Source organism: Zootoca vivipara, chromosome 2, assembly GCF_963506605.1.
Source record: "Zootoca vivipara chromosome 2, rZooViv1.1, whole genome shotgun sequence".
NCBI classification, from domain to species: Eukaryota; Metazoa; Chordata; class Lepidosauria; order Squamata; family Lacertidae; genus Zootoca; species Zootoca vivipara.
In genome coordinates, this window is record NC_083277.1 from 88,057,465 (window position 1) to 88,081,735 (window position 24,271).

General features: G+C 41.9%; 1 protein-coding gene across 10 annotated transcripts in view; it reads left to right on the forward strand.

Moving 5' to 3' along the window:
* MYOCD (myocardin) overlaps positions 1-24,271 on the forward strand; it is a 223,460-nt gene that overhangs the window by 184,735 nt on the left and 14,454 nt on the right. The window contains exons 1-6 of one of the 10 annotated variants that reach the window (XM_035104624.2): positions 641-711; positions 11,477-11,542; positions 12,152-12,200; positions 17,650-17,705; positions 20,438-20,513; positions 22,834-22,995. In XM_035104624.2, coding sequence (XP_034960515.1) covers positions 12,152-12,200; positions 17,650-17,705; positions 20,438-20,513; positions 22,834-22,995 — 343 coding nt within the window. In that variant the 5' untranslated portion in view covers positions 641-711; positions 11,477-11,542. The other 9 variants (XM_035104625.2, XM_060271813.1, XM_035104622.2 and 6 more) reach the window with 9 other exon arrangements.

Consider the following 24,271-nt stretch of genomic DNA (forward strand, 5'->3'; position numbering starts at 1 on the left):
GCCTGACACACAGCCACTATGCCATCCAAAAACCTCCGCTGAAGTCAAGAAATCCCATCCTTGGGATGTGAGCTATTAAAATCCATTGCAGGAACCATGCAGCCGAGCCCTTCCTCTTGAATTCCTGGTAGCAACAGGCTCAGTATGCTGGAAAGAGTTAAGCAGGAGTCTGTTGATATTTCAGAGCTGCTCCGAACCCCTGCAGTCAGAGGGAGGGAAGCTCTTGATTGGCCAAGTTCCTGTTGGTAGTAATAGCGGATCAGATATCAAACTTCTGTCTTTCCTAAAGACCCTTTAGGGATAGTCTGCTCCCCGCTAGACTATGACATCAGTCAGGACACCCGGTGATGTTGCTGATAGTAAACTCTGAGAAAGGAGGGGAGGGTGGGATAGAAAGGAGGGGTCTGCTAGCTAAAAGTTAATTAGCCCAACACAGTGCAAGGGCATACAGTAGGCTTTCGCGGAGGGTCAGTGCTGGATGGGACCAAACCTTTCCTGAGTTACACTTCTGCTGCTTTCTGCAGTCACCTAGACTCCAAGGGAGGGCTAGATGAATTGTGATTCATTGGTCGGGATCAGCTTCTCTTCTTGGAGCCGGTTAATGGTTTGAGCGTTGAGGGGCTTTCTGGCACTGGGAATTATCACAAGGCATCACCATGACACTTCTGGGGTCTGAGCATTCTATGCTGATTCGGAGCAAATTCAGATCAGGTAGGGCTAACACAGCAAGAATTTCTCCTAAAACTTTTCTCTGCTACAAGCCTCAGCTGGAGGCTGTTTCTTATTAAGCAGCATGCAAGTAAAATAACCAGGGAGTCGTAAAGCTGTCATGGGCTCGCTTTCACGGAGGCTACTCTGCAAATGAAGAAATGCTTTTTTTCCTTTCTGTCTGCTCCCTCTCTTTCTGCTCTTTCACTACTTACAATTTATGTCTGTGTTGTAGCTTACTAAAAAACAAACAAACCCAAACGCTCTACAATTCTGAGTTCTCCACATATTTGAATGAGTACTGGACCAGAAATCCATAAGGGCTGTTATGACGAGCAGTATATCTCCTCCCATCCATACAAGTCAGATGCTGTCCTGTATATCCTAGCCTGGATGCTTTTACTCCAGCATCCAGGCAGCCAGCCTTAGGGTTCTGTGACTAATTGGACAAACATGAATTTGCAGAAAGGCATCAAATTTTTTTTAGAAGTACAAAAAACAAATGGGACATGCAAAGTATTTAAAATGACATCACCAGAGAAATATAGCTAGAGCCAAACGACTGATTGCCATTTTCTAAAGCTTTGCAACAAAAAAACATGTACCAGATCTCCAGAGTGTGTTGAAGCCCCATTAGGGGCGTCTTCTTTGAGGATATCCAACGCGAATAAAGGTGAGTAATGGTGAATAAAGGCAGGAGACGGTCACATAGAAATCAGTCCTGTTGCAGGGTTAGGGTCACAGCAACTTTAGATAAATTCAGCATTGTATAGTGTGTGTTCTTGTGTGCATGCTTGTGTTTATACGTTATTCTTATTGGGTTTGGCTATACCCATTATTATTTTAAATAGCACTCTTTTCTTGTCATCCGAGTTTCTGCTGCATGCATCCAGTGAATGTACTGTATAATCATGTTCTCCTGTATGTTTCACCCATTCCAGAATGTCACCCACTCAACTTGGGGAAGGGTGGCGGTTTTTGATCTCTGGTACACCAGAGATAACGAGAAGATCAGAAACTTATCGTACTGTTGCTAATCCACTTGGGTTTTATTAAGACGTTTGAGGCAGCTGGGTGGTCATTTGCAGTGTTTGCTTAGAAAATATAAAATTGGCAGCTAGTTGAAAACTCCAGAGTTGTATGTACAAATGAGGAGACTCTGGCTGGCTGGGGTTCTACACAGTTTGGGTCCAGTACTTTGCTGTGGTTTCTCTATCACTGTAATCACATTTCATGAGAATAAGTCATTCCTCAGAATCCATTGGTGTATTATGGTAATGGTACAGTGCCATTCACTGGAAAGAAGAGGGCTTGCTCTCTAACCCAGTAATCTCAAAGCAATACTGCCACCTTCCTGAAGCGAGGAGGACACAAGGGGGATGGTTCTCTAGGCCATTGCATTCTTTTACAGTGAGCCAGTATTGTTTTTAAGACTCATTTTGGTGTTATTTTTAAAGACGGGGTGTTGGGGGTTGAGAGATTACAGAGTTGATGGTAGGATTGCATATTTTTCAAATGATTCTAGGCTAAAAGTAAACTTTATGACTCTTTGAGTCCCATAAATTTTGCTTCTTTTAGAGTTTCTAACAGAGTCGCTTTGTAGGGCACTCTTCCACATTCTCTTTCCCACATTTTAATTGCCACCTCTTTGTCTTGGGGTGAAAACATACAGGGTGCTGTTGTGATTGTTACCCATCTTATTTTGGTGCTACTTTTATGAAAAAAACGTTTTCTTGTAAGTAGAAACCTGTCCACATTGATCCTTTACAGTTAGCATTTTAGAATATTAGTACAGTGGTACCTTGACATCCGAATGCTTCAACTTCCGAAGGTTTCGACTTCCGAAGTTGACAACCCTGGAAGTCTTTTCACCGCGTGTGTGTTCTGCGCCTGCGCAGAAGCGGTGTGTGCTGTCTGCGCATGCGCAGAAGCGCAATATCGTGCTTCGCGCATGCGCGGTACGGGCGTTTCGACATCCGAAGACCTCGACTTATGAAGAGAGCCGCGGAACGGATCGTCTTCGTAAGTCGAGGTACCACTGTATAGCACTAAAAATGGGGCCACAGCAGCAGCAGGAAATGGTTAGAATCTCAAAGACATTCTCATAGACTCCCAAGCTACAGGGCAGATGTGTCTGAGGGTCACAGTGTTAATTTAAATAAAGGGTTTAAATATAAGAGCATCTTTACTCTGGTGTCTCTTGCATATTACTATGCATGATACAAATGGTGACTAACCTTGATGTTTAAAGAGGATAGACTTTAGCTGTGGCATGGAAATACAGCACTGTTCCTTCATGTCGATTTGTACTTCATCCCACATTTTCCAAAATGGAATTGTAGCACTACATAAGCGGAATGCTTCTTGCGTATAGTACTTTGCATAACAAATATAGTCAGTATATGAATTTCTTACCACTGTGTTTGATGGGGATTGCACCCCATTAAGTGTACGTAGGAGAGCAGCGTTAACCATTGTAGGTGACAAAAATTATGGTTTCTGTATGTAAAGGTAAAGAGACCCCTGACCAGTCATGACCGACTCTGGGGTTGCGACGCTCATCTCGCTCTATTGACCGAAGGAGCCAGCGTACAGCTTCCAGGTCATGTGGCCAGCATGACAAAGCCGCTTCTGGCGAACCAGAGCAGCACATGGAAACGCTGTTTACCTTCCCGCTGTAGCGGTACCTATTTATCTACTTGCACTTTGACGTGCTTTCGAACTGCTAGGTTGTATGTACAGTTACATAAAATGTATGACACAGTATCATAGTCTTACTATCATGGACTATTTCTACTACCAATATAAATGATATATAAACATCCTACATGGGAATATCGGCAATGAATGTATACAGACTGAAATAAGCCATTAGCCATGGTTCTTTCATCAGTTCAGGCATGTACATTGCAATCCTACCTCGGGTGACCTATTTAGAGCACGTACTGAGGACCTCCTTTGAATTATAGTTTGGAGACTTGTGAACATTACCATGATCTTCATCCAAGGACGTAACCATTTTCTTATAAGTTTTTGTACTTTCAGCTCAACCTACTGTATTGCGCTATGTAGGAGTCTGCCTTAGGACTTCTGTTGCTTTAAAAGGTAGCAGCTTACCTAGTCTTGAGCTTATCGCAGAGCTGGCATGGCACTAATTCTAGGTGAGCTCTGCGTGTTACCTAGCCAATTTTTTTCCTGGCCAAATTCAAAGTGTTGATTGTGACATTTAGAAACCTGCATGGTGCTGGCATTTTTAAGGGAACGTCCCCCCCCCATATTTACCTGTCCCTGGAATTAGGCTAAATTAGGCTAAAGTGGAAAAATTCTGCTTCAGTTGCCACCACCTTCTGGGGTGATGTTGTCCCCTACCAAGCATAAGGCTTTACTGTGTCTGGCCTCGTTCACACATCACAGTGAGCCGAACTATAGCTTACTGGGATCACCGAAACACATAGACACTTGTAGAGGAGCTCACTTGCACTTTTCTCCTCCCCAATATATATTTTTTTACTCCCATAACACACTGAAATAAGCCAAGGTTTGGCTTAGCATGTTACCCGAATTCGGGCCCTTGGTTACGCTCTCTCCTTGCTAACCAGATGCTGCAGCCAAGGTTTGCTCTTGTGCTTTTAAAAATGTATAGTTTTAATGAATGTTGCAAGCTGTTTTGCATGCCTGTGACTGAAAAACAGTGTGTTGTTCTAACAGTATGTAAATAAAACGAAGTATAGTTTTTCATACAATCACAGGTGGCATACATACCATACATTTAAAGCACCTCCCCCCCCAAAAAAAATAGAATCCTGGGAACTGTTGTTTACCCCTAACAGAAATTCCCAGCACTCTTAACTATGGTTACCTTTGGGAGGAGATGTGCTTTACAGAGTTGGAAGGGTTCTCAAAGGTAAACTAGTCCAACCCTATTGCTAATCATTCCCACTAGATGGTCATCCAGCCTGCTCTTTTGCATAGCGTTCTGCCAAAGGGGGGGGGGAGATAAGACTTGTTTACATTGAAAACTTGTGCCTTCAATTGAAACTTATGGCAAAACAAGCCACTGCTCTGAGTGGAGTATAAATCTAATATGTCAAAAAAATCTTCAGCAACATTGCAGGCATGTTCTCCCCTCCCACTTCCTTCTGAGTTAAGAGACTAGGATTTGTGTGTATGTTTATTTTGTCTATTTTACCAAAGATAAATACACAAACCTGAGGTCATCCTGACAAATTCCACAGAAACAATGATTCTTCTTGCCTGCCTTCCTGCCAGGTTCCAAATATCAATGGAATTGCCTTAAATCAAATAGGACGAAGCCTGAGGGGTTGGCCCAAGAACTCTCCTGCTAAGCGTTTAACTCTTCCCAGGAAACACTATCCATGGCATTGTGTCTCCAAGAAATACAAATCCATATGTTATTGGAGTGCTGTAAATGGGAGTCAGTAAACTCCTTTAGAGGTCATCTCTCACTTGCTTGGCCATCAGTGAGGGAACAGGTTGGGTAAGTTGCCACATTCTGTTTGGCTGCATAAGGAGATGTCACTTCCCAGGTCCATTGCTTCAGCCTTACTGGGTAACTTCAGAGATGGGGCTCCAGAGTCTAGCATAAAATAGCTGGAGAATCCTAAAAGTTCTGCTGAAAAATGATTGTTTGTTGGAAGTGATACTTGATGGTTTGTAGATAACAGAGATCTCTGACTTCCAGTAATGGGAAAAGTGGGTGTGTGTGCTTTGGGCCACTGGTATATCAATAACTTAGTGTTGATGGCTCAAGAGCATCAAGATACTGAAATGTTGAAATGAAATGAGCCTGGGTGTTACTGGTGTCTTATGCTATGAATCCCATTTTGCACAATGGAAACTAGGAGTCCAGGACTGGCTGAGGGTGTTTTGTGCCCTAGAATGTGTAATTGCAAAAGATACAAGGTGCAATTTGTTTTTGTATGGAGAGCTGCTCTTCTCAAAGCAGCACAAGAGTCCATATTTACTGCTTCTGCCTAGTTTGAGTGACCCTTAAATTGCAAAATCCCAGGTGTCTACCTGTATGATAGTTGCTCTCCCATGCTCATCTTCAAGTGCAACAGATGTGTAAATTGTTAAAAGATACATCTGTACTTTGTCTTCTTTAGCCTGAGTATCTATAAGAGGCAGTGGGGAGAGACGTCAGAACTGGAGGTGCTGATTTCATAGTCTAGTAATTCAGATTTCGGTTAAATGTTAGAGCAAGTGACTTCTTAAACGCCTAGGGTTAATGTAGAGTTTTTGTTTTAAAATTACGAACCTGGTAAGGGATCTTTTAGCAATAAGACATTGTAGTTGGATCCCTCTAATGTTACGGAGAGGAATAATAATTTAAATACAGCATTTGAAGGTTAGAGACATCTGATTAAAAGAATGCGCAACATGTGAAGTTAAGAGTAAATGCTGTTCTTTGACTTTTGGGGTTCTAAAAATCAGAGTTGGTGGTTTTATTTTACACTCTGATTTCAATAATTTATTTTTTTTACTGGAATTCTTATTGTAGACCCCCCCCCCCGCCAGTACATTCTGCCCGCTCCTCAAAGTACATTGAGGTCCCCAAGGACCTTGTCTGATTTTCTTTTTTATCCCCAGACTTATATTGTCCATGATTATGTCAGGGTTGTTTCAGATGCTCAAGGAGAAAGACAACCAATTTATAAGGTGCTGAGGGTATTGTAGATAATGTAGAAAAGTAGAAACCATCCCTACATTGCCAAAACTGTAGTCTAAGAGGAGGTGCAGCTATTTTTTGGTGGTGGTGAGATGTTGCAAACATTCCAGGGAGGAATGAAATAGACATACTGTAAAGAAGGCAAATGGAATACTGTTCAAGATTTACATACAGATTCTTAAAGATTTCTATTACCCACAAGAACAAACTTACCACCATCTTCTGACCAATTAAGAAATAACCTCTTGAAATAATTCATTCTTTATTTCAACTGCTGATCTAATAATAGAAGAATACATAATTTTGAGTGAATGGACAAGGTGAATTTTTTTTGGCCTGTTTGTTTTGTGTACCTCTGGAGCTTTTATGAAAGAATTATTGGTCTGCAGGGCGGTAGATGATTTTCAAACCCAGCCTCTTGCCTCAAAGCAGAAACCTACATTACTGTAATGGCTATTAGAGATCCTGGGTTTGTTCATATTAGATTAACAATATACACAAGCATCTTATCTAGGTTCATTCTTAATTGTGAGGTGGAGTGTCCAAATTAGTCGCACTTCTGTGACCTAGGAGCACTAGAAGATCTCTGAGGGGTGAAATTAACTGAGCAAAGAGTTAATTTGTGCCTTGTTAGCAAACTCCAAATAGCTGTGGATTAAATGTCAGCTGGGCTTGACCAGCTGTACTGCAGCTTTGTTGCTTAGGAGCAAACTTCAAATGTGAGTGACCCATACATTTTACTCCCTACCCAAAAACACTGGCAAGTTGCCTTAGCCAACAGATCTGTAGGGTCAGGCTTACTTCTATGAAGAGTTTATGAGTTGCTAGCATAGTGATGCCAGTGTAGCCTGTATTTTTTTTCATACTAGAAGCAATGAAACAATGATTGCATGTCCTGCCTACTATTTCTGTAACAGCCAGTTTATGTTTGTGAAATATGCACAGGCCTTGTTTTAAAAACCCATCAGGTAAAAGAAGCCAGATCTATAAAGTATTTTCCAGTGGGCATCTTCACATGTCTATTCAGTAGTAATTGCCAATGGGTCATTTGTGGATATAAACAAGGATTCCATCTTATTGCTGAAGTGTTATCCACAGTAAGTTTCTACAAAACATTGCTATATGCACTTTATTTTTTAAAAAAACAATCAATCGTCTATCATATCGTTGCACTTACCTCTTTCCCAAATACATACAATATGGAAAAGGCTTTTTTTCTGGACCTGTGCTTAAATGTTTTTGGTGTTCATTTTCATTGTATCAAAGTACTTACTAGTTCTGTTGGCTGATAGCACACCTACCTGCTAGTCCATTCTTCTACAGGCTTTATGCTAGCAGTTGGGTAACTTCTGTATCTTTTTATTGTGGGCCACATTCCCTCAGGAACATTGTCCAAGGGGCTGCATACCAGCAGTGGGTGGGGCTGGAGTCAACACTGGGCAGGGTCAGAGCCAAAAAATGACCCCCCCTTCTCTCTTTTTGCCACCCCCTTTCTCTCTTGGTTTTTCCTCTTTTTGATGCCCACCTGTGACTTTTGCTGTTCTTTAGAACACAAACACTGCAAGCAAAATCCCAATCATGAAATTAGGCATTAAATATCAGCTTTATTTTTAAAAAAATAAAAAAATAAATCAGTAGTACCCGTAGGATTGCCATATTTTAAAGAGCAAGAAAAGAGGACACGTTTGCAGACTTCTACTTTTAACTATGGATCGCTATGACGACTCTACCCATGGAAAAAGGACATATGGCAACCTTAACACTGGAGCAACTCCTCCGTAAAAAGAAATCCTTTACAACAGGGGCCAGCAAACTTTTTCAGCAGGGGGCCAGTCCACTGTCCCTCAGACCCGGGGGGGGGGCGGACTATATGGGGGTGGGGGGGATTAACGAATTCCTATGCCCCACAAATAACCCAGAGATGCATTTTGAATAAAAGCACACATTCTACTCATGTAAAAACACGCTGATTCCCGGACCGTCCACGGACCAGATTTAGAATGCAGTTGGGCTGGATCTGGCCCCCGGGCCTTAGTTTGCCTACCCATGCTTCACAGCTTTGCATTTCAGGCATTTTAAACACCTGGGATTCCAGTACTCTGGTGTGTCTCCTTGGGAAGCAAATTCCATCAAAATTCCTGGGGCCTGTTATTTCCAGGGAAATGCGTTTAAGGTGCAGATCTGACATTCTTAACCACTGAAATTAAAGGATGTAATTGGATTATGTGGTGGCAGCCATTCATCCAAGCCTTCCTTCCAGACTGTGGAAGGCAGCGGAAGGGAAGTATTTTGATGCATTTGCAGTTATGTTTTAGTGGTGTCAAAGCTTTGCATCTGATTCCTGAGACCACATGAAACAGGCCACTCTTTCCGAAAAGCCCAGACCTTTGGCAGCTGCCTCTCCCCCCCCCCCACCTCTCTATCTCTTTCCTCCCATGTTCTCCTGCCGAAGTGACATCTTTTAAGTGTGCAAGTTCCTTGACTAGCCCTGATTAAAGCAGCACGCAAACAGATGCTTTAATCCCTCTATAGTGCTAAGTCTGTGCAAGCATAAACAAATCATGAGAGCTTTTCAAGAGGGTGCTGGTGCCCCAAGGAAGCCATTTGTCTCCAGTGCTCATTTCTTAGAGGTTGTTTGTGGAAATTGGAGGGTTTCCCCACCCAGTTCCTCAGAGCTTGTTCTGATGAAAAAGGCATACTTCCTGTTCTTCACAACCCGGTATTGCTGATTTAAAGGCTGAGACCCTCTAACATGTCTGAAAGGTTAAATCTTTGATCCATTAGCTAATTTGTTAAAGGGCTGAATGATGTCTTTTAAATTCTCTGATAAGTCACTGGTACAGAACCTAATCCCAGCAAAGATGAGCAGTAGGACATTGCCAACACGAATGAAGCATCAGATGCTTCTGAATGGTTAGGAGAATCTGACACTATTGCAGATTTCTTTTAAAATACATTTTACATAGAAGAAAAAATGGAATACTCTCTCTCTCTCTCTGTCTCTCTCACACACAAAATGCTCTGTATATCCTCTTGAGAGAATATGTATTTTTGTACACGTATATAGCATTCCATTCTTTGCATATATATATATATCAATGGAAATTTAAAAGGGCAGATTTATATATTAAGTTAAGGGTTTGTTTATTTATTAAGCTCACTGTGTGGAGGCCAGTTTAATCACTCATTGTGGAAATGATGTGCTTAGCCATTAATGTGTAGTAGCTCTTTGCTTAAGTTGAGGTGGGTTTGGGGTTTTGTCTTTTTTGGGGGGTGGGGAGTGTTGCTGATAAAGTTCGGTTTTACAGAGATGAAGGGCATTTCCAGATGGGATGTTAATATGCACAAAAATTGGTTATTATTCCACACTTTCTAGTGCAATAATGCTGTTAGTTTTATAACCACTAAAAGTATGATAAGGAGAAAGTGATAAGAAAAGTGATGGGAAATTGCACTGGGAAGTGTTGCATAACAATCACTGGGGGTAATGGGTTACCTGCACATGAATGTATGCAAAATAAGCAGCCGATGTCATATAACTGCCACATATGTTTTGTGCACCCATATCAGCATGTGTGCTCAATAAACAATCACTCTGGAAGCTCCCGATGTAAGATTTGGTAACGACACGGTGAAAACCATCCTGTTGCTGTGCAATCCTATGCATGTTTACTCAAAGTTCCACTACAATGAATTATTCTCTAGTAATTATGACTAAGGTTGCAGCTTTAGAATAGTAAGTCTAAATGTATGATATGTGGAGCAATTTGGATTGGCCTCCTGTAGTGACTGTGATGAATAAATTGACCCTCACCTGCTAAATGCCTCACATCTCTATAAAGCAGACAAAAGTTTCTTTAGTTTCCGTCCTCCCTCATCTCATTTTTTTTTACATCAAGTGTTCAGAATACTGTTAGGTTTGATTTGAATTTTGCAGACTTTTTTATATATATATTTGCACCTCGATAGATATGTCAGTTCTAGAGACACAAGGCAAGCTGTGGTGAGAGTGTTTGTTCTCCAGGGCAAGCTAATGATCTGCCAAATACAAGTGGCTCTCCATCATGCAATGAGGGAAGGGCATTCACTGCCCCTGCGGCTAGCCTAGCTCCTAGGAACTGAGACATTAACAGGGGGAACAGGCTGGACTTCATTTATGTCAGAGGTGTCAAGATTAAGTTGGATTATTTATAGCTGCAGGCAGACCTGTTAAGTACATTAGGCCACAGTTTCCTAGACAGTTTTTCATTTTGAGCCCCATCCACTCATCACTTTCATTAAAATGGGCCAAGTCTCAAGAGGATCAATTTCATCCCCACACGAAACGGTCCGGTGGTTTGCTTCTTTCGTTTCAAACTATATTTTTAAAGACTTTGATTGAGCAAGAATTTCACTCCAGTGGATCTCAGTCTGGCTGTGCCTGGCAAAGCAAGCAGATCTGTTGCATATAATACAATTCCTGCCTACCTTTTCATGTAAATGTGATCACAGATAATTCATTTTCTTTAACTCCCTTTCCTCCTTTAAGCTAATGGAGCAGCACATATCCATGTGGACCACGTTTTCCAGATCTGCAGCATTTTTTTTGTAACTCTGAGTTGTTTCCTGTGAACTCTAGAATGGAAAGTATTGCAAAAGGCTCCTCTTCTTTCAACCCTAAATAACATGGGTAGCAGAGAAGCATTTACTCTAAAATCTTAATAAGCAGCACAGTTAAAATAGCTTGATACATTTTCATCTTTTTGATAATGTAGTAACATTAGCAACTGTGTCTGCTGAGTTATGAAGTTGTTAACGTGGGGGGGGGAGAGAGAGGATGGAGAAGGGGAAATGGTCATTTGACCAAACTCCAGGTTAATTGGCTTAGTTTTAGTAAGATAATAAGAAAACTGCATTCCAGTAATAGGGCTAATCTACACTGCTGTTGTAACAAGGATGACTCCTTTTTTTGGCATGTGATAGAGATCTGAACCTTCCCTCTTTAGCAGCAGAGCGGAAGGTATCTCAACAAATGAAAAGTTTGGAGTTATTTGTGGCAGAAGTTAGAGGTCCCTTTCTGAAAGATGCACTCTCTCCCAGTTTTACAGTTGCGGCTGCAGCAGCGAAGAAGCCGAGAGCAGCTCGCCAACCAGGGAATCATGCCACGTGAGTACTTTTGCTTTCTCACTTTTATCTTTTATGCACTAGCAGGCCCATGCAGCCTCAGCTGAGGGTCACACTATCCACCACCAAATAAATATAATACAACTTTGCATCATTAGGGACTGTTTCTGATTCTAAGGAGGGCAAAGCAGGCTTGTACACGTGCACCACTTTAGCACACACAGATCTGGTGCTATGTACCTCTGCAAGAATCAACTCTCATGCAGGAAGGAAATATTTGTGGCAGAGAGATACCTTCTTACAAAGTGCCCATCCCGAGAAGTCTGTACTGCTGCAACTATTATTTATTTCTGGTACAATCATAAGCAGGGGATTGAGTTGAGCAACTGGTCCGGCACTACAGATTGCATGGAATTTTTGCCATCACATACTCAGCTTGTTACTGCAATTTACTGTTAAACTCGGGACTAGAAGATTACTTACACACGCATCCCAAAATCTAGGGTTCTAATGAGCCTCACAGAAAAGGGAGTTTGGGCTTGATTATTCCTGAAGTAGACTATACTGTATCATTTTCATAACTCGTTTAGGATGTAGGGCACCTTGCAAAAACCCTATGAGGCAGGTCATTGTTATTCCAATTTTTTGCAGATGGGGAAACTCAGACTGAGAGAGATAACACCTTGCCCAAGGCCACCCAGTGAGTCCATGGTCAAACTAGGATCTGAATCCAGGTCTCCCACCCCAAGCACCCACCCCACCCCTCTCTCTCTGCTGGATCACACTGATTCTGAGCCACACACAGTGACTGCCTAAGCCTTTGGGTACCGCATGTTGTAGTTGGCCTCTGCTATTGCTTTCCTCTTAAGCCACGTCCTGCAAAACATTCTACATTGCTGGCATGGAATGTCTGTCGCTTCCATACAAATGGTGCATGCAGCAGTTTGGCATTTTCATGAGGCATTTCAGTGTATGTAGTGCAGGTACAGCATGTTATGTGTGACAGAGTGGATCCACATAGACGTGTTTATTTAATACAATTGCCCAAAGTTCTTGGCAGGTTTAATCCTATCCTAACTATCTGAATTAACTGTCATGTTCTGCAAAAATGAGGTGTCATTGGTGTTTGCCAACTGTCAGGGGATGTTCTGACACCCCATAAAGGCTGCTAGTTTACCCCCTAAAAGGCATTTTATTCCTCAAAGAGAGGGAGAAAGAAAGTGGCGAGGGGTCTGGAGGCAAGAATAGCAGCATTTGTTTAGGCCTCTGAGGCAAATGGGTTACCACCATGACTCCAGACTTTTCACCTTACTTCATCTCCCCCTCTTCCACAGTCCCAAACATCTTTTCCACAGTCCCAAACATCTTCACAGTGCTTGACCATGGGCTTCAACTAGTATGTGCTTAGGGCTATTTCAGACATGACATTTCCCTAGATGCATTTTGAAGGATATAAAAAACGCCCAAGGACCCATAATAAATACATGCATCTCATACCTGTCTGGTGAGTTTGACAAAAAGTGCACATCTTTGCCCATTTCTCAACTGCTTTCCTAATCGATTTATGGAAAACTTAGATAGGGCATAATCATGCTTCCTATGTTATAGGAAGAGATCTCATTGATTACTTTTGTGCCTGACCTCTGTCTGGGCATTCACATATTCATCATAGAGCTACACCCAACTACATCCCATTTGCAGTCACTGCCCAGCAGATCCCTTGGGAATACATGATGCTGTAACACGATTGATACTAAGTGAGTGTGGACTTGGATAGGAGACCACTGGGAACCTCACAAAAATAAGGAGCAGAATGTATAAATATAGCAAATAAATCGCATGTTTTCTGCACATATATTAGGTCTTCCAGCCCTCCTGATTTCATTCCAGGGTGGGTTTTTGTTTTGCCTTCTCCTTTGATGCCTTTTCTCACATTGACAAGGCTCATAAGCGTATATGGAAGCCTCATTGCCCAGTTCACAATTAATATAAACCACAATTAATGGTTTGTTGTGAATGTGGAGATCACACCTGCTTTGCTTCTCCCCTATTACAAGCATGAGCACAATCCCTGGCTTAGCATTACATCTGGGGATGCTGCAGAATTCCATGAAAAATGGAAAACAGGAGTGGAAATTGCCAATGTTCACTTATTCATCCCATGTCCAAAACGGAAATCCATCTGTTGTTGTTGCTGCTTTCAGTCCACAGATGATACATAATTTATTACTTTTCCCCATTGTGTTTCCTTTGCATTGAAATGAATAGGGTGGAATAACATCATGGCAACATAATTTGCATGTAAATTACATAACTTACATAATCTTGATGCAGTGGGTGGAAATACAGATAATGTGATTTTTTGTGGAAGACAAAATGCAGTGGAACATAAACAGTGCTGCATGCAACAAATAGAGGTCAGGACAGAAAATGATGTTTTCTTACATCCCTAATTATATCTGAGCCAAGGACTGTGATTTGTTTCACTCAAACTAAGTTTAAGAACAAACTTTGTTTGGAGTGAAACAAACTGCTATCTCCAATTCAGATGTAACACTAGGGATTATGTTTTGTTCTTCCTGCTAGGGAATGATCAAAACAGGAAGCCCCTGTGTGTTTATGTTTAAACCATCACCTATGTTTATGGCAAATGCATTTACTGTGGTGTGTAAATGCAGTTAGTTAGTTAGTTAGTTAGTTAGTTAGTTAGTTAGTTAGTTAGTTAGTGGTGTTAGTAGGGATTCAGGATTTAGTCAGTTAATTGGTTAGGTTAATAGGTTTAAAACTATTTTATTAGCTGACAAGCTGCCCCCAATTTGGTATATCTACATTATCAGTTTTTAACATAAGTACTTATAAAAGTTTCAGATGTCAAGCAGCATCATGTCCTTCTGTGTGTGATAGAACAGGGGACAGCTCTTCAAATATGAGGCCTACTGTGACACTTGTGGGCATAATTTAAAAACAAAGTACATTTTTATTTAGAACCGTTTTGATCTTATATGCAAATGTATGCAAGTTTAATCAATAAATTATTCAATGTACCCAAACTCATATGAACAAAGATTCCTTTAATTGGGTGATAGACACAGGTTTTACCAATTATTGATTTGCCACTATTTATCATCGACAAGCAAGCCACACAGCTGATAAGCCTCTCTTAACACCATGGTAGCACTCTCATTGGGACCCTTCCTCTCAAACCAGAGCATTCAAACTTCATGTCACTATTTTAAAATCAAAATGGGTATAAACTATAAGATTTCAAATCTATTAATTGTCTTTTAAAATTGTAGCAATTTTCTGATTTCTTTTCCTCTGTGAAAACAAAACACTTTCCCCCCTATGGCCAAAGGCAGTAGCCTTTCCTGGCAAAGAGGCACAATGAAAAAGTTAATTATGTTTAATTGCAATACTCATTATTCAATGCACACTTAAAAATTGTGATAACTGAAGGCTCAGGAATAGGTTTTTGACATGTCTATGTTGTGGGGTAGTATGCAACTAACGTGGTCCATCAGCACAAGGATTTTTGCTTGCACATTGGGACTTTGAGAGAGCCCCTAAAACAGATTTAGGAAGCACACAAGGGACGGGAGGAGGGAAATCCAGCTGTGCTAGTGGAAATCCTTGTTCTGTCAGAAAATATTACTCAATGCTACTTTGGATACAATCCTATGTGTGTAATTCTCCTTTCATCATTGTACTCTAACTCCAGACTTTAATTTTTAAACTTCCACTACTGCCACAACTTCCATCATGGAAGAACCAAGACATGCAACCCCATGTTGACATGGATTTTTTCTCAGACAATCATATGCTGTTTGTTTGTCTGCAGAATTCACATCAATCCTCTTGGCAAAGGTCTCTTTGTTTTGCGTCCATCCTTTGTCATGGATCCCAGATAACTTTAGCATTCTGTAATGTGCATTAATTGAGCTGTGCAGAAGAACAACATTGCTTTTCTGCCTTGCAGATTACTTTTATCGGGTGCTCTCTCAAAGCTCTTGCCACCATCCCACTAGCTGTGAACCAGGCCTCTGCACTGCTGCACCAGCTACTCAGATTGCTCTTGCAATATCTGAAAGTAGGAAGGTTTTCACCCTATGAAGTTTACCAGAATCTGTTTTACGACCGTCCTGCCTTTTACCATTGAGGTGTCTCCTCTAACGTAGCCTTTGGTGCTCTGTGACACTTTTTTATGCACTCACTTTTTTCTTCTTTTTGTTTGGCCTTTTAGTTGCGTAGGGTTTGAGTCTTCTATAAAACAAAATATCTATCGTGCTTTAGGATCTAGTTAACTACAGGAGGCAAATAATAAATTAGCTCATCCAGTTGCGTCAATGCAAAATGACTCATAACTCTGACAATAAATCTGTTTGGTGATGGGAGGTAACAACTGGCATGTGGGGACTAGGGAAGCCATTTGTTAAAAGCAGTTTGGGTTGTTTTGTTTATTTTATTTTATTGAAAAAGTGGGCTTTTTAATAAATAAAAATCACAGGATATATAATTCTCTTGCCCTTTGATTTTCCTATCCCCCAGTTTGACTTTGCTCCCAGTCACATTTTGTGCAAAGAAAACAAACAAACAATAATTTGACACTTATTAAAATGGAGATGAGAATTGTGTCCACAATCTTTATTTTTGGATTCTGGACAACTTTCACTGTATAAATAACTAGGCTACAATTCAGCCATGAGATAAAGAGCTTTTGCGCAGCTTTGGGAAGAGCGATGCTTTCCTCTCATGCCCTTAACCCATGACACAGAAGAAATGGCAAGACCCAGAAATGGTTCAGAGAGTGAGACCCAAATGAGCTAGGAACTGTGTGCCAAGTCATCTTCACAAAGCCTGTGAACACACTGAGACAGCCTCCCCCTTGATGATAGAGTACTAAGAAGTACAAATTTCCTAGTCAGTGAGAAACTAGCCAACACTGGTGGTAGGGAGAGGAAAAGGAGGCTCCATGATGAGACTATGCAGATAAGGAAGAGGCTGGATTGCCAGTTGGGGAGTGGAGTTCAAGGAGCAGGTTTTGCCCCTACCTTTTCCTTGTTGCCATTTATTCCTATAGGACAAATACTGAGTTGTGGTTCAATCCTAACAGCATCTTTATCACTGGAGGGTGTTAAGATATGACAGAGGAGGGGACCCTCTTTTTTTTTTTAATCTGGAAGTCAGAACTATCAGAACTGCAATATGAAGAAACAAATGTGTCCTCCAAATATATATCCAGAATGTGGTTCAGAACACAGAGCAGGCACTGTTGGAGAGTATCAGAATTTACTGGAGAATTCTGCTCACTCTCTTATATTGAGAATGAGATTTTGCCAATGGATGAAGCAAGGCGAGCTCGTTGTTGAAAAAAATATGTGACGGAATGGAACCATTTACCCTTCTTGCTGATTTTGTGTGTGCTGCCGACCCCCATGTGACACAATGAGACTCAGACTCTCAATTTTATTAGCAGGTCTCCTCATTGGTGGTCCTCTCCATAACTAGATCCAGGGCCGGCTCTAGGTAGACCCCCGGTGGCGCGGTGTGCCAGGGCGCCGGGCCGGTAGGCAGGGCGCCGCACGGAAACCATGCTGCGCCCTGTGAGAGCGGGGGCGCCGGAGCGATCGCCGCCCCTCAGCGCCAGGGCAGCCGACCTGCTCGAGACTGCCCTGACTAGATCCTTCCTCCCCGACTGATCACTTTAACTGGAAGTCCTCTCCACTGAAACCAAGCTCCCCAAATCCACCTAGGATTAACATGCAAGGCGTACATATGCGTCTCTGTCTCTTGAGCTTCTCACCAATTGTGTTTGGACACTGGACAGGCTGCACTTTACTGCTAGGCCACACACCTCCCTCTAAGATGCCTTTAAAAAGATGGCTGTCTCCAAACAACTCTCAGCTCTCCCCCTGCTTTAGTTACTATCTGTGTCTTTGCTCCTCTCTGCCTCATTTCCACTGCCACAGCCTGGCCTGTGATAGAGACTGGGGATGTCTGTGGTTATTCCTCATCCATTTTCATTTGATGCAATAAAGGGGCTGGCTGATTTGTGTGGCTACTTTTGTAGAACTTTGTTACAATGGCACAATGCTGAAAATGTACTTGTTGCTCGCTGTGCTCATTGTGCTTTTGTCTGTTTCTGATTGCAGCGCTGAAAAACCCCTCTCCCTTCCATGAGCAAAAGAAGAGCTTGGAGAGAGCCAAGGTAACACTGGGTGGGCATCAGAGGGGGTGGCTGGAGATGGCACCATGCAGGTTAACTAGCTGCAGAGAAGGTTGTGGCCATGTGCAGGAATGTGAGTGGAATATTGGAAAATCACTGGATTCATTTCTGCGGATACTACTATACCTTTAGCACGGGCTCTAAACTTACGGTAATTGGCACATGTCCCATGAGAAAGTGGCTTTGTGGTTTATATATATATATCTCCAGTAGGAAACCTTGTGCCTGATGTCTGCAGTACACCATATTGCCGTTCTCTTCTTGTGACACTGCAGAGTGCCTTGGGCTGTTCCTAACCTGTATTCTTGTCTCTTGCTGGCACCAGTTATCAAGCTGAGTTTAGGCACTGTTAATTAAAGCTAATGAGAAAGATAAGATTAGGAGGCAGTTCCCCCCCCCACCTACCCCACTAGTGGAAGAGCTGGTGATCTGGTCTTATTTAGAGAAAGTACAAGATATTCTCAAGCTTTTCCTGCTGCAGGTCTCCAGCCACTCTAGCTAGGGGTCTTACTAGAGGTGTAGTGGGGGGGGGGCAGAAAATTGATTCAGTTTACATTTAAAGGCGAACCAGTATACCATCTAATGCAGCTTAAGAGAGAAGTCTACATAGCTTTGCAGTTGTATATAACAATATATATATGTAGTTTCTCAAATACTCACCTTGAACACTTTGTAACACACACACACACACACACACACACACACACACACACACACACACCCAAAGTTCGTGTCCAGTGCCAACTCAGCAGTAAAGCTCAGTAACATTTACTATTCTGGTGTTTGTATGTATCTATGAAGTATACTTCAAACACAACAAAATCCCTAGTGTGGGAAGCACTTCTATACATGAAATAGAAGGCAAACATACAGGTAGTTGACAATTACGAACATGAGCATTTTGCTGCATGTACATAGGCTGGTGCTGAAAAGTGGCAAGGGCAGCTTCCTAGCATACTGTATAATGAACCTAATTTGCAATTTCAGAAATAATACACAAACTGAAACACGGCCAGCCTTCAAAATTCATGTTTCTCTGAATTTTGCAGTTTGGCAAAGGGGGAAATTGGGGGACTCTGTCGGCTTAGAGAAGCCTTTTCCAAGAATGATAGCCGTTCTCTTATACAGAGAATACAATTGATATAGAGGCTTTTAGCTCTTTCATAAAACTGCTATTTTGCACGGATGACGTCCCGGGTCCAATCCTTGGTACTTCTAGTTAAATGACACCAGCAGCAAGATTGGTAAAGAGATATGGAGATACGCTGCTGGTTACAATAGACAATGTGGGCTAGATGGACAATAGTATATGGTGACTTCATAAGGTCCTAGAAATTCTGGCTTGATTTGCTCAGAATTTGTATTAGTAGTAGTAGTTGCCGTCTGTTAACTTGACCCATTTAATGGGAACTCATGGTGCACCTTATCCTTTATTTCCTCTCTGTTTATGACATAGGAGTTAATATGTAGAGGAAACTTAGGTAAGGAAGCCAAACAAGTAAATCCTTTTATAGTCTCTACAATTCTGTGTACATATATATTAACTTATTTTCAAAACTCTTAATGAAATTTATGTACTTGTATAGGCATTTATCAAAAAACCTGCACACATGGAGAAGATGCCTATGTTACATTATGGTATATGAGTGTCCTGCAAAAATTCAAGGCCAATGTAAGGAAGGATGTATAGCCCCCTGCGAAAAATTAATGTGCTTAGAACACTTCAAGAAGTCTGAAGTATCTTAGAAGTACCCTATATTTCAATGTTCAGGCATAGGTTAATATCTCACAGTCTCCCTTCAAAGGCTTCTACTGGCCGATTGCCTGGAAGAAAAAAGGATTATATGAGTCAAAAGCCCTAAACTACATTCGTTTAGGGAGAAGTAGAACCAAAAATATATTCTAAGCCTTTATTCAGCTGGAGGCGGGGGGGGGGGTTTGAGGCTGGCAGGGGGAAGGAACATCAGAATACTTCACAGCTAGTTTGGTTGAGAGGGACTGATGGGAAGCCTACTTGAAAATCTTTGTTCACACATAACATGAAACTACACCGATTTAATTGCTGTGGATTTTAAATACCTATTAGCTAAAACACAACAGAGCTGCTGTTAGATGAGTTCTAGTGAAGTACATAAATTTACTTTGATACAGCTGTGTACTTAGGGCTGAATTTTACACATGTTTAAGATCTGTGCCGTAAGCTAAACTGAAATTGTGCTGAATATATAGTGCATATTAAAAGTTGGTGTAGTATTATGATTTCTTCGTGCCAATTATAAGTTACATGCATTCTGGGAAACCTGCCAAAAGTTCGGGTTTGCACAAATGGATCTCTTAAAAGATCCAAGTCCTAGCCTACAGACATTCAGTATCCAGACAAAAAGTTGTGGGATAATTATAGAATTGGAAGGTACCCTGGGGGTCATCTAGTCCAACCCCCTGCAATCTCAACTAAAGCATGCAGATGGCTTCTGCTTAGTCAGTTCCACTGTCAAACAGCTCTTGCCATCAGAAAATTATTCCCGATGTTGAGTTGAAATCTCCTTTCTTGTAAATTGAATCTATTGGTTCGGGTCCTACCAGAGAAGAACAAAATGTTAACTAAAATGAACGTCAGTTAGACCAAGTCTGGCTGAATCCTTTTAAAGAAGCATTGCCTAATGCACTTTACGTCAGGCTAGCGAGGTAATGATCTCTGTTCTTATGTTCTGTAGACTGAAGATTATTTAAAGCACAAGACCCGAAACAGACCTGAGCGCTCAGAACTGGTTGATATGCACATTTTACAGGGTAAGATTGAATGAATAAGTTTAAGATCTTGCTATTAGCATACGAAGTCCTTAATAACTGGGGACCAGATTATCTTTGGGGCCACCTAATCTTGTATATCCCTACCCAGTCACTTCTCCCTGGGGGAGACACTCTTAAGGTGCTGCTTACTCCCGACATTCATCTTATGTCTGCAGAAAACCAGGGCTTTTAGTATTACATCACATGCCCTTTGGAATGAGCTCCCAGTAAGGCAGGCACCTATAGCATTGCTATTTCAGGTACCTACTTAAAACACATTAGTTTACTAATTTGTTGGTGTAATTTTGTTGTTAGCAGTGTATTTTATTGATGGTTTTATGGGGATCACGACCTTGAGGTTTCTTTTTACATGTTTGGAAGTACAGAAATACACCACCGAATTGCAAACAAATAAATGAGCTGTTCTATGTTTCCATGATAAAAGATAGTCTGGACCAGGCATCCCCAAACTTCGGCCCTCCAGATGTTTTGGACTACAGTTCCCATCTTCCCTGACCACTGGTCCTGTTAGCTAGGGATCATGGGAGTTGTAGGGCAAAACATCTGGAGGGCTGCAGTTTGGGGATGCCTGGTCTAGACTTCCCCAAGGGTTTTGGACAACAACTCCCATCCTCCCTGACCATTGACGATGTGGTCTGGGGCTGATGGGAATTGTAGTCCAAATCCTCTAGAGGGCACCAGGTTTTGTGGGAAACTGCCTTAGATGTTTTGGACTTCTTGTAGCTGTGGCAAGCCAACAGCGGAAGGCACTTCTGCCATGTTATGAGTAAGCCAGAGTCTTTTGATCCCTGCTTCAGGAAAGGTGTAAAAGCACCTTTTATTGCCCTGATCTAGGCCTTGGTAGGAATCTCCTGCTTATGGAATGCCCTCCACTTTTGAATTATTTTACTTTAAAACTTTTCTAAAATGTTTGTAGTCTTTGTTAGTTTGCCACCTTGTGTTCCTTCAGGGCGGGGACAAGAATAAACATCTGATTAAGATGTTTGCATGATGTTATTCTATAACCAAATCTTCTGTCTGGGGTGGATTTTATTTGAGAGCTAGTGTGGTGTAGTGGTTAAGAGTGGTGGACTTGTAATCTGGGGAACTGGGTTCGATTCCCTGCTCCTCCACATGCAGCTGCTAGGTGAGCTTGGGCTAGACACACTTCTCTGAAGTCTCTCAGCCCCACTCACCTCACAGAGTGTTTGTTGTGGGGGAGGAAGGGAAAGGAGAATGTTAGCCGCTTTGAGACTCCTTCGAGAAGTGATAAAGCGGGATATCAAATCCAAATCCAAACTCTTGAGCCTGGCTGGGGCAACTGCTGCTCCAGCATGTATGGAACACACTATACAACTGAAAAAAATGCACATCTCATGAAGCAGGTTATTCCCTTTTAGGTACTGCTTCTTGCACTTCTCATTTAGCTCTTGAAACCAAGTTCTTCCTGGGCTTTCAGAAATGACTTTCCTGCATAGCATTCCTTGCCCAACCTTGCATTTGAAGGATGGTTTGCTTGTGTGCTAGCCAACGAATGCTCAGCATTCACTCCCCAACAAACTGTGGCTCAGCCATGCTGGTATGCAGACGCACATGAAGGGTGTGGTGTGCTGGGTGAGACCTTTAAATTGTTTTGTTTGGCTACAATGAACTATGTACAGGTAATAGTTTCTGTGTATCTGGAACATTGTTAAAATTGACTGCGTATCAGATCAGCAGTGAGAGAAGCTTATCTACAAGCACACCTGTCATCATTGCACTCTGTGGCTAGTTGTGGTTAAAGGTAAAGGTAAAGGACGCCTGACAGTTAAGTCCAGTCACAAACGACTCTGAGGTTGCAGCGCTCATCTTGCTTTACAGGCCAAGGGAGCTGCCATTTGTCCGCAGAGTTTTTCCAGGTCATGTGGCCAGCATGACTAAGCCGCTTCTGGTGCAACAAAACACTGAAACCAGAGCAGCACACGGAAACACAGTTTACCTTCCCGCCGGAGCGGTGCCTATTTATCTACTTGCACTGGCGTGCTTTTGAATAGCTAGGTTAGCAGGAGCTGGGACCGAGCAACGGGAGCTCACCCCGTCGCGGGGATTCGAACCACTAATCTTCTGATCGGCAAGCCAGTTGTTTTATGGTTCAAGCGAGACGCTTCGTGTTACAGCTACACTCAGGTTCCAATTATTGGAAAAGAACTGACATGTTTCTTTTTTATGTAAACTTGTCCTGACATAGAATTTATCCTGTCTTTCTTAGAAGTGATAAAAGGAAAGGAGTTGTGGCACAGGCTTGTGGAATAAGTTATATTTTTACCATTTGGCTTTACAGATTCAGCCACAGAAGGGTCCGTTCAGGCTACTCAGATGAAACTGAAAAGAGCCCGTCTTGCAGACAATCTAAATGAGAAAATTGCTCTTAGGCCAGGTCCTCTGGAGCTGGTGGAGAAGAATATCATTCCTGTTGACTCAGCTGTGAAAGAAGCCATCAAAGGTAATACCAGGAAAGGCACCTCTGGTGCTATAGCAACATCCATGCACCGTAGGCTACACAAAAGACTCACTGTGGAGAGGGTCCCTTACAATGTGATGGAGGGTTCTTGATGTTTTCTCCATGGGAGTGCCTTTGGAATAATTCCCATAAAGAAGTACAGGTCCATGTTGAAGAGCTAGCAGGATTCTAGTATCCTAGAATGGTTCCTTCATTCCTGCCCTGTACCCCCTCAAATCCCTCTTCACTAGCAGAGTAGGAAGAAACTTGATCAAAGCCAGACATGTCCCTGGAAAGATTACAGCGTGTAGCAGGAATCTTCCTTCCTTCCACTGCCTACTCTCTGTCTTCCAGCCTTGCAGGGGCTTTTGTGATAGAGCCTGTCTTTCCCAGCACTTTACTTATCAGCAAAAGCCAAGGGTCAAGCGCTTTTGCCTGCTAGTTTGCGGGATATTGCACAGGAACACTTTCCAGAACCCATTGAGTATGCTGAGTGGCAGAGAAGCATCATCTGGCATAAGCCACATTGGTTCGTGGAGAAGCAAAATGGGTCACATCTTTGCTGCATTTCTCAAAGGAGGTTGCAGGATGAAAAAACCATGCAAGCTATCAATTTGGTGAATTGTTTGGGGGCACATTCTTGATGAGTTTCTTGGAATATTGGTGCACAAGTGGCATATGACCCCCAATATTTTTTGTGGGCCTCCAAGACACCCCCCCATTGTCTTTTATTAAAAATGGCTGCTCCTATTTCCCTATTGTAATACCATAATGCCAAAACAATTATTGTGCCTCATCTTTTTAAAAATTTTTTATAGGGACCACTTTATTGTGGTGGCAAAAAGTTTTTAATGCTCTTGCAAGACTTCCCAAATTTATTTATTTTTTTAAAAAAAGTTTGTTTATTGTCCACTCCCACAAGTTCCCAGCTGTGACTCCAGAATGTCAAAAGGTTTTTTGTGGCTCCAACCTCCAAGACTCTCAAAATGTGCCCTATATTTTTTTAAAATAAAATGACCTTGCCCATTTTTACACTTTAGCCACACCCACTTTGAAATGTGCATTTAAAAACAAATGTGCATTTTTAAACGAATAATCTGAACTAAAATAGAGACGATGCAATCTGAAATGGGATACTGATTGCATTCTGCAGAGTTGTGGACTTTTGGAATAAAAACAAGAGCCTTCTAACGATTCTATCTTTGAAGGTTCTGGATTCTTGCAGGGGGAGGGTCTGAAGACTAATGGGTGCAAGGTGTGTCACATGTAATAAAATATA